Raw genomic sequence first — 11165 nt, 5'->3', positions numbered from 1 at the left:
CATTCATTTCATCTTGTTATCTTGACACGCAATCAATTCAATAAGTAACGAAGACAAAAGACAGAAAGTGCAAAGTAGCTTAAATGCGTGAGAAAGACTTGGAATAATGCAATATTAATGAGAGGAACCGTAATATAATAAGAGCAGTCTGCTGATTTTATAAAACAGTCCTTATAAAAAATTGAATTTGGAATTATATAAAATGTATTGTTTGTAGAATAAATATGTACCAAAATTAAAAAATTTTAACAATAATAACAATAAATAATAAATATTATCATATTTCTTCCTCAATTACTTTGTTATTAAAATTATTTTTTGTTTATATTTCATAACTTTTAAAAGTAATATTAAAATAAATGACGTATATCACAAAGTTAAATTAGCATTACGCTTTTTAATTTTTTTTCTATTAATTACTTCGTAATTAACGTAGTGAAACAGAATTGTCTTTTTTGAAATAAACTTTGAAAAATTAATTTGTGTTACAAGATTTTCCAAATTTTTGCTTCTTCTAAAATATACTTTTTTTTATCTATACTCCTCGAGCTATAATATATGATACTCTTTTTCTCAATGTTTCACTTATTAGAAAAATATCACGTTTTGCACTTATTATTTCGTAGACGAGAAATATGCTTCCGCAAAAGGATACGATGGTATAAACAAAAAGTCCATATAATAAATATATTATTTATTTAACTTCTATATTATTATAATAATAATCAGTTGCTGTATATTTAATTTATACTTATAAAGAAACGATCCAAACTGTCCTTCATTGATTTTGATTTTGAAGAATTGCAGAACAGCAAAAAATAAGACATGTATCTTTTTATCTATGGATGCTTTCTTGTAATTAAGATTAAGACAAACCTTATATATTTTTATTTTAATCAAATATCGATTAAAATTGTATATAATATATGAAAAAAACCTTTCAAGAGAAAAATGTTACGATACGTGTTTACGCTTTCGCAATTATGTATTTGTTGAAAAAAAAAATTTTTTTTTTAATATATTCCCACTTCTCTCCCATTATTATAAATTAAGGTTGACTCGCGAACGGTTGTTCTAACTTTTAAATATATACATGGAAAAGGACATATAAAAATACATGTGTCTTATTTTTAACTGTTATAATAAAACTCATTAAAATCGATGAGAGACCGTTCCAATTGTTTCTTCAATAATCAATAATCAATATAACATAATCAAGATTTGACTTGCGACATGAAGCGTCTTTGCATATGTCTTTGTATATGGCATTGCATATGTGTGATTCTGTCGAATAATATATCTCTGTATGTATTATATCGAATCAAAGGCACAATTGGTGTTTTTGAACAAACAACAGTAATTGACCTACATGTTCCTCCGTCGTTTTCTAATTGCGATTCTACTCTGTTTCGAATTCAGCAAAAATCGTCAATTCTAAAATGTCAAAATTATCCCCAAGACTTTGAAAGAATGAACGAATGAATTATGTTGGCGAGAAATCACATCGCAATTTTATCATCAGAGCGTCATAATTGTCTTCTGTGTACGATTGCTATTCTAGAAATCGAGAAATCGAGATTGCTATTCTAAAAATCGAGATAACGTCGTTTTAATGTAGGCCGAATCGTTTCAGATGTATCTTTCAATAATAGTTAATGTTAAATTACAAATTTACGTTCAAGAATCTAAATTGGCACTTAATTCGTTTCTGTACTCGGCAAAGATGAATATGAACTCGAAGACCCATGCAATTTACAACGAAATGACGCATGACTCTATTTTATTGACCGTCGTTGCGGTTGCAGACGCGTTCTTCATCTGATCTGGACATTGGTTCGGCTTAAACCTCGACCTTATAAGGTGAACCGGGGATGTGATCGTCACCCCACTTGACGATCACGATGTACTCGCCCCGCTCGCGCACCAGGTAACTCACGTTGTAATTGTTTCGGCCTGTGTGCTTTACGAAGACCTCCTCACATGGTCCTTTGGGCCCGTACACACCCACATAGAGAATATTATTACCTGTAATTATGACATTTATTAACAATTTCAAGTAATTACGAAAAGTTAATGAACTCTCACGCTAGTTGCACATTGTTTATTATAAATTATCATCTAGATTTACTCATTAAAATATATAAAATATATAAATACACTGCCTAAAATTTTTAGACTGTTAAATATCATTCTGAAGAATGAAATCTCACTCTTAAAGATTGAAAACTGAACTACTCTTTTTCAAGACTAGCTCAATTTTCACTCTTTAAAGTAAGATTTCATTCTAAAGAAATTAGAGTGAAATGTAATCAATAAGTTAACGATGCTTAATTATGAGAAATATATTTTTATATATTTATATGAATCGATAACAAACGAGATTGCGATTACATACCAGCGTCTCCCGCATGCACAGTAAATTGATTTTGTTTTCCTAAGTAAGCTTTCTTGAGGCCCATGCCTTTACTCGTCACCTTGCCCGCATCAGACTTAAACAATGGCAATACCGGTCCAGTCTGCTTGCTTTTCGATATCTTTTGCACGGTCTCTACAACAATCGAGCTTGTCTCTTGCGCGCCTCTCTCCGCCAAATCCGCGCCTGGAATAGACAGTATTTATTTTTGCCAATGCCGCTCTTTAAGTTTTGTTGCATAATTTATAAATTAATCTAACATTTTAAAAATACAATAATTTCAAAATTGTATTCTTAGACTTGGAATGTTAGAATAAGTTAGAAATTAATGTATACTTGGAATATTAGAATAAAGTTATGCATTATTGCAAATACATAAAGAATACGTACCTGTGCAAGGAACCTTGTACGGTGAACCGACGATGTGGTAGCCGTTGTATTTGATGCTGATATAATAATCGCCTGGTACCAAAGGCGTGTACCTGACCTTATAACCCTCCTCGACTTCAGTACAGTCCATAGCGACCTTGCTGGGTCCATCCACAGTAACTCCCAGCGCTCCGCTACCCGCATTGCAGGTATCGATGATGAAATCGGTTTTTTGACCGGTCTTGATCTCCTTTAGACCATTGCCATAGGCGTGCAACGCCGCTGGATCAGCATCCACCTTACCAACTTTGACACGATATGGACTACCCGATATATGCACTCCGTTGAACTTGAGATGGATTTGATGGATGCCATTCTCCGTCGGCATGAATCTTACCGAATATGTGTCCGCATCAATACTCTGGATGAAGCAATCGTCCTGGGTGCCGCTTGGTGATACAAGCTGAAAGGATAATTAATGCAGAAGATCAATTTTTAACCCTTAACTATAACCCTTAAGCTATAAAAATTACACCTAAGTTTTAAACTTTAAAGTAAGCGTTCTGTTTGAAGTACAGAATACAAATGAACATCCATCTTACAACCACTAACAGAAAAAGGTTATAAAATTTTTTCAAAAATTCATCTTAACATGAAACTTATAAAGTTTGTTTTTGAGAATGAACTGTTTTCTTTAATGAACTTTCTTATAAATAACGTATGAGTTAATAGGGTAATGAGCGTTTAACTTTTCATCGTATAAAAATAATTTCCATAATTTGTTTCTTCTCGTCAAAATTTGTGAGCATTCCTTATCAATTTGATAATTTTTTATTATTATTTTTAATTACAGAAAATTTATTTTGATATTATTTGTATTATTTTGTATCATATTTACATATGCTGTACACAATATATATATCCAATACAAATACGAAAAAAATTAAATAATTAGCGGAGTCAAAATGGCACAAGTTCTAGTATCGAATTATGCATTGTTTATAAATACAAAATCTTTTCTCGATATTTTATATTATAAATACAAAATCTTTTCTTGATTATTGCATATTTCAAAGCATTTAGTTTCTATATAAAAATGTTGTGCTACTTCGTACGTGGACTCGTGTCCAAAGGTTAGGTACTATATCACATATGACATCATATGACTCAATGTTTTTCTAGTGGATCGTTGAGTCGCAAAAAGCCGAGTTGAAGAAAATAAAACAGCACGATTTTCAAACGAGCGTCCACCAAGAGGTACCCTTTCGAGGATGACGGAAACATTACTTTGTGTCGAAATCTTCCATCTGACTCATCCAGCTATGTGCATGTGGCGATCAGTAAAAATACGTTCGCGATCCCACCTACGTGGTCTGATGTGGTGGCGACTATTTCACAAGCGCGCGAGTTATTTACGGCGTTCCTCCTCTCTTTCGCAAAGAGATATATCGTGATGAGTTAAACTCACGAAAGTCACTCCTCGAAGGACCTCGTTACCAGTGAGGAAAGGGCGATTTTACCTTTCCATCCAGTTCACCCTTGGCACCATTCTTGCGCACCAAGAAGGTGCATGGCTTGTCGGGCTGCACTCCACTTTCGGGAAACTGTGCGACCTCGAGTTTGTGTGCATCGCCCATCGCCGGTGAGATGTAAACTTTGTGCGGCGAGTCAGGGATGTGCTGATCGTTGAACTTGATTCCCACCCTATATTCACCTGAAAACAAGCAATGCACATTTTAATAAATTAGTGGGTTAATATAGAATTGCTAGTATAAGGCTTTTTAAATAGTAAGCACATAGTCCCCCATATTTTCAAGAAAATATAATATAACGCATAATCAATTCTGATTTATATTTTTTTGTTTATTTAATGTTTCAATCAATATAAATTTTAATCTTGGTTCAATTAACTTTTCATTTTTTTTCTAGTTCTAAGAATTAAAAAAAGATGAAGAGCAAGTTGAATCGAGATTAAAGTTAATCTTCATCACTGAAACGGACATTTAATTAAAAATTGATTCTTAAAGGAGTAATAATTTTTGTTTTGAAATATTTTATATAATATAATATAGTAAAGAAAAATAAAATAACTAAAATATATCGTAGACTGTTACTTCAAAATTATTAATAAATAAAAATTATTAAAAAATAAAATTTATGTGAAAATTGAGGATATCTATAAAGTAGCCATGTTCATTATTTCCGAATGAAACGCGATGGCTAAATAAATCACGGAACGTTCAAAGCGAACTGTGTTTTCAACAAATCAGAAGGAAAAGTTCAGGGAAATCCATCCAAGGATCGAACTAACCATCGCCTTGATGAGACTCCTGTGACTCGTTTCCGGTCAGGACGATCTGCGTGGTGGCTGTGAAGGTAGCCATCGACCCCGGACTACGTCACGGATTTCGCCGAAAATGAAAATCCAACGTGAAGGAAACACGTGGAGTCTTGGCGGGCGAAACAAACGAGGAGGAAATCAGGAATAGTTGGAAGGATTCAATCGAGGAAGGGGAATGGAAAACGCAAGAGAAAAAAGAAAAGGAGCGAAGAGGAAGTAAAAGAGTGGAGAAGAAAAAAAGAGACGAACGATCGCAGCTGTAACCGAAGGTTGGTCGCGTACCACTACTTTTCCTCAGGTCGATCCTGATCTCGATTCGTCGGCGAGCTTTCTCCCCCCCCCCCTCATTCCTCATATCCCTATGTTTCTGTTTTGCTCGCGCCCCCGTACCCCCATCGGTCTCCCCACCGCATCAAAATCCGCTCCTACAGGGTCCAAATATAACCATCGCATGCTAATCTGCGTCCGCCACAAGTAGCCAACTGCGGGGCCAAAATATGGATTCGCCTTAACAAATATAGACGGTGATATTTCGGGAATCGAGAAAGAGGGAGAGGGGGGAAGAGAGAGAGAGAGAGAGAGAGAGAGAGCTGAACAATCAACAGGAGAGAGGGGTTGGACGATAATGGATCAATGAACAGTCGAGTCGGATTCATTAACACTTTGTGGATGACCAACATTGATCTACGTTCGTAACTATAGTGCACATGTAAACCCGACCGCGTGTAAATACATAGCATTCCAATATTAACAGAAAACTTACAATAATAATTATACTTAGATGAATTAAAATTTGTTAAAAATTTGCAAAAATCAGTGACTACACACAGATACTTAAGACTAAAAAAAGGTACATTGTCTACTTTATCAAGTCATTTATGATCTTGATATAAAAAAAATACTTTGACAAAATATTTTATATATCAAATTATATTTAAAAAATATTATTAATTGTTTAAGATTAAAAATACTATGCAATCATGAAACAATCGTAGAATAATTGTTAGAAAAAAGATAGCTAAAAAAAGATGTCAACTCTCAAAAAATTTTGGAAATTGATAGCATTCTATTTTTTTTACTTTATAGAATTTTTGTAAGTAGAGTAACATTTCGTTTTACATTCTAAGAAATATTTAAGTATAATTTAATTATCGCGTGATTAAACCCAACGAACGCCCGTCATGGGTGATTTAGTTCGTGTGAATATCGTTGGCAATCCATAAAATTCGTACGGATAATTTTGGAACGCTCGTGAGTCATTCGGCCAACAGTACGCAATCGATTAGACGCCTGCGGCGAATAATCTATCAAAGTGTAAAGTATGCATAAATATCGTTTAACAGAATTTATTTAACGAATAAATTTATAAATACTTAGGAATCGATATTACCGTCTTTCAAAGCGCAAATTATCTTCAATTAGATTCATACTAGTTAAGAATGGATTGGCAAAAGTCCATCTTTACACTATATTGTAACATTTTATGGATACTTCAAATGATGGATTGGTAATTCGTAAATATTACAGTTCCGAATTAGGTTAGAAACATACAATTTGCGCGTGCAATGACTTTAAACACAAATATTGCTTCATTTTTCATAGAATTTTGTGGCCACTGGCAGAAGAGAAATACAAGGACCATGGCCTTCTTTAGATCCAGAAGTATTTTTTTAATTTTAAGAACTTCTAAATATAGAAATCATAGATCCTATTATATTATTCTTTTTTTGTGTTAATGTAATTCTAAATAAATTGTTGTATAAATTATACATTTAAATAATATTTTTTTTAATATAATAATTCGAGGCATTGAATGGCCTGCTGCTCGGTGCGATTGTAAATTTGGATTCAATCCTACATGCGTCTACATACGCGATTTTTCATCGCGAAGGAGCTGAAAATGACTCCACTTGATGATTAAGACACCTTTTACTAACGCCGTTCGGATTCAGCGTTAAACTGTATCCCATATATCAAATATATCTCCCGTATTGAATTTTTCATATTTGACTTTAAAAAATTTTCGCTTGCAGCGAATCAATGATCATTTCCTTGACAAATTTCTGAATCCGCCAATGGCTATGGCGACAATAGCTACCGCGTATAAGCAAAAAGAGAACACACTCATAGCTTACCAGGTTCACTAACGACGTAGCTAACGTAACAACTGCCGTCCTTGCGATCTTTGAAATCTATTTGTGCCTTGCTAGGCCCCTCGACGGAGACAGCAAGAGTACCCGCGCCCGCTTCTCTGGTCCAGATGTTGAATTCGCATGGTTCGCCTTGCTCTCCCCTTTCTAGACCGGGTCCACCTGCGTGAACTCTGTGCGCACCACCGTCCCTAAGCGGACCTACGGTAAACTGGAAAGGCGAGCCAGGGATGTGCATGGACTTGTAACGCACGGATACCGTGTGCACGCCCAGCTCCTTAGGCACGAATGCTACCGCGTAGATGCCATCCTCAGCTTCCTTGATCTCAGCATCTTCAGTGACACCACCGGGTGACGTGACAGTGGCGGCGAGATCAAAGGACGTAATACCAGGCATCTTGAAAGTCAATTTGCATTGGTTGCCGACCTCGGTAATTGGCACAGCCTCTCGCTGTCTTTGAATCTTCTCTCTCTGTCGGTTGCTACCCTCTCCGCTAACTTTAACGGTGAATGGTGAGCCCTCGACGTGATGGTCCGCAAACTTCAAATTCATGATGTAATAACCAGGCTCGGTGGGCTTATAGGAGATGTTAAGAGTGCCGTCCTCGTTGTCCTTGCATTGGATCTCGGCTTTGCTCGGGCCTTCCATCGAAAGGGAGAGACCACCAAAACCAGCATTCCTCGTATCAATCGAGAATTTGTTCTCCACATGGGTCTTACCCTCCTTCAGACCGGGACCGGAAACTTTAACTTTCTTTGCATCACCGACCTCGCGATCCTTCACGTCGATCTTGAAAGGGGAATTCGGTATGTGCTTGCCCATTCTCTTCACGCTCACGATGTGCTCGCCTGCTTCACGTGGCGTAAACGACACACACATGTTACCGCTTCCCGGCATCTTCTTTAGGAAACACGGCTCCTCCAGACCGCTGGGTGCCGTGATAGATGCATTTAGAGATTTGATATCAGCATCGGACACCTTACCCGGCAGCTGCACTTCGCTAGAAGAACCTACAGAGATCTGATTCCTCTTACGACCCTCGCCTAAAAACGACAAATTTTTAATTGTTTTAATTTTTTCATTATAAAAAAGTAAAAATCAAAATTTTAGAAACAAGGAGTTATAGAGATACATAATATATTAATATATACATGATATATTAATATATATTAACAAAAAATTCAAAATATTATTAGAATAGTAATAATAAATTCTTATTTAATAGCTTCAGTCCTTCAGGTTTATAAGAAATAAAAATTAAAACACTCTTGTGCGTACGAGATGAGATTTGAAACCGAGATCACTTGTAACATTCGATACTGATCTAGCATAACGAGATTGAAATTGTTTAAAATTCTCGTCGAGATCTCGTCAATTTTTTACAAATGTTTAAAGTTGTCTCACCATTTCATTTTATTCACATTAGTTTTATTTACAAATAGCACATAACAAAAAACATGTCGTTTATGACATCACGATTTAATATAGTCGTGGCGACTATCTCAGAATCATTGATATAAATTATATATTAAAATCTTATTCTTCATATTATTTTAGGAATAATGGTAAGATAGAAGTATCCAGTTATGTAATATACAGTAATATACTTTTTTGTAAAAAAAAATTTTAATAAATACATTCATTTACAAATAAAACTATTTCTTTTGCATTTATTAAACTATTTTTTGCTAATCTCGTTGAGATCTCGTTAAGATTCGAGATCAAAATGCTTGTCAAGATTTTTCGAGATTGCAGAAATCTCATTTCGAATCTCTAATCCACTTACCCGTAATTTTGGCGACAAAAGGACTGCCTCTGATATGCTTATCGCCAAATTTAACGGTAATTTTGTATTCTCCGGGTGCGGTAGGTAGGTAAGATACCGATACCGTGCCATCCTTATTGTCGTGACAGCTTATTTCGGCTTTACTGGGCCCTTCGACAGCCAACGAAAGACCACCCGCACCGGCACCTTTCGTCGAGATGGTGAAGTTTCCAGGTTCACCGCAAACGCCATAAACCAAACCTGGTCCATACGCTGTTACATATCCACTCGCCAAAGAATCGACATGGAATTTGTAGGGAGAACCTATCAAAATCGTATGTTACACATATATAGACGAACATTTGTTTATAATAAATAATTTATATAGTTTTGTTAAAAAAGAAAGTAAAAGAGAGATTACCTGAAAAAATTTGATATTTATATAATTACTTGTGAAATTATAATTTTATCTAAATATCGATTTAATGAAATATTACAATAATATATAAAATAATATATAAAAAATGTTTTTTTATTTGAGAGAAGGTAATTGGAAAATATTATGTTTAATGATGGTCAGGACGCGTGAAGTAAATTAATTTGTCAGACGGGGAGATTTATTATTAGCGTAAATTGGCGCTCGTAAGATCCATTACACGGGGAATGAAATTTCATATAGCTTCTGTGTTTCAGGATCGTATGGATCATACATGCATCGTACATTAGTACGTTATTCTTGGAATGTTCTGTGAACCTTCTGTGATCGATCGCACTTCACGGCGATTGCGTAATCGCTGTTAATTTGCGAGATGAATGGATTAACTTACCCTGGACGTGTTCACCGTTAAATTTCACATAAATCTCATGAAGGCCCTCTTCCCTCGGCTCGTACTTGATAGACACCGTACCATCATGATTGTCCTCGATAACTGGCTTGTCCACGTTTCCGCTAGGCATCTTCACTTCAGCTAAAAACAAGTGGCGTTCATCAGGCATATCTCAAGGACATCCGCGCGACATAGTTTCCTCGAGCGCGCCACGATTGGTTGGCACTGATGTACAAAATTGCAGCTTTCGCACCCAAACAAGATTTCATATCAAAAATAACTACTTAATGTTTGTGTTTGTCATCTCTCGGTTTCATATTCAAAAATATACAGTAATTCGCACATAAATAATATTCCTCGAAAATAGAAAGATATATTTTTTGTCCTAACAGGTTTTAATAATTAAGTTAAACTTATTTGGTAATTGCATCTTAAAATGTATAGAAACGATTATTAATTTGAGTATATATCTTGAAAATTTGCAAAATTATATATAATAAAAAAAAAAAAAGAAAAGAAGGAAATGATAAGCCGATATTTTTTTCGATCAGAGATGCATATCAGAAAAAGTTGTGTTACATACGAAACTCACACACACCGTGCAGATTTATTAAGTATTTAATTTTTAAGTATTTACAAATTTGGGATGGATAATGTAAAATAATTTTTCGATTACTGATAATACGATTCCGAAATATGATGAATTACAAGTCATTTTAAATATTATGTGCTGAATTAGTTGAAGATAAATTGAGAAAGCTCTTGAAGACAAAACCTTTTTTCGTGTCGACGTAGAAAATGCTCTGGAAGACGAGCGGGGCAAAATCAAGCCCAGGTCCTGGAACTTCCTTCTTTTCTTGAACGCTCTTAGCGTAGCAGATCGGTCCGCGCGCAGGGCAGTTGAATTCGCTGAAGAATACGCTCTTCAACCAAGCTTTATAAAAGGTCGATACCTCCTGCCACGTGGCTGGTATTTCCGGTTCTCTATCTCCCCAAAACATATCTCCAACGAGTACACTTCAGAATCACGAGAATTTCCGTTGAAGCACTTGATGAACTATCGTTATTCTGATCGTGCAATTGCACGATCTTATTATTCTAAATCGTCGCAAAAATTAATCGCGTTTTTTTTAAACGAAAGAAAAATTTCGTTGAGAAAATTTATTCTATGTTAATATTATTCTATGTTGTCAAAAGAGTAACAACGTATTTTATTTCTATATTATATATATAGAAATATATATATAAAATGAGACACTGCAAACAATTTTCTTTTACATTTGATTTTCTCTGCGTAAA

General features: G+C 35.0%; 1 protein-coding gene across 11 annotated transcripts in view; it reads right to left on the bottom strand.

The window, feature by feature from the left end:
- Positions 1–679: 679 nt before the first annotated feature.
- The window catches only part of LOC108691382 (filamin-A), a 52926-nt gene continuing 42440 nt past the window's right edge, over positions 680–11165 (bottom strand). For 10 of the 11 annotated variants that reach the window (XM_018199105.1, XM_018199108.1, XM_018199098.1 and 7 more), the window contains 7 exons: positions 9867–10007; positions 9061–9363; positions 7259–8317; positions 4303–4496; positions 2804–3245; positions 2396–2599; positions 680–2025 (listed from right to left, as the gene is read on the bottom strand). In XM_018199105.1, coding sequence (XP_018054594.1) covers positions 1841–2025; positions 2396–2599; positions 2804–3245; positions 4303–4496; positions 7259–8317; positions 9061–9363; positions 9867–10007 — 2528 coding nt within the window. In that variant the 3' untranslated portion in view covers positions 680–1840. Of the gene's footprint in view, positions 2026–2395; positions 2600–2803; positions 3246–4302; positions 4497–7258; positions 8318–9060; positions 9364–9866; positions 10008–10641; positions 10964–11165 lie in introns of those variants that run through there. The other variant, XM_018199102.1, reaches the window with a different exon arrangement.

The sequence above is a fragment of the Atta colombica genome, unplaced genomic scaffold (genome assembly GCF_001594045.1).
Source record: "Atta colombica isolate Treedump-2 unplaced genomic scaffold, Acol1.0 scaffold46, whole genome shotgun sequence".
Taxonomy (NCBI): Eukaryota; Metazoa; Arthropoda; class Insecta; order Hymenoptera; family Formicidae; genus Atta; species Atta colombica.
Note: the sequence above shows the minus strand (reverse complement) of the source record. Positions and strands in the feature narration are given on the sequence as shown.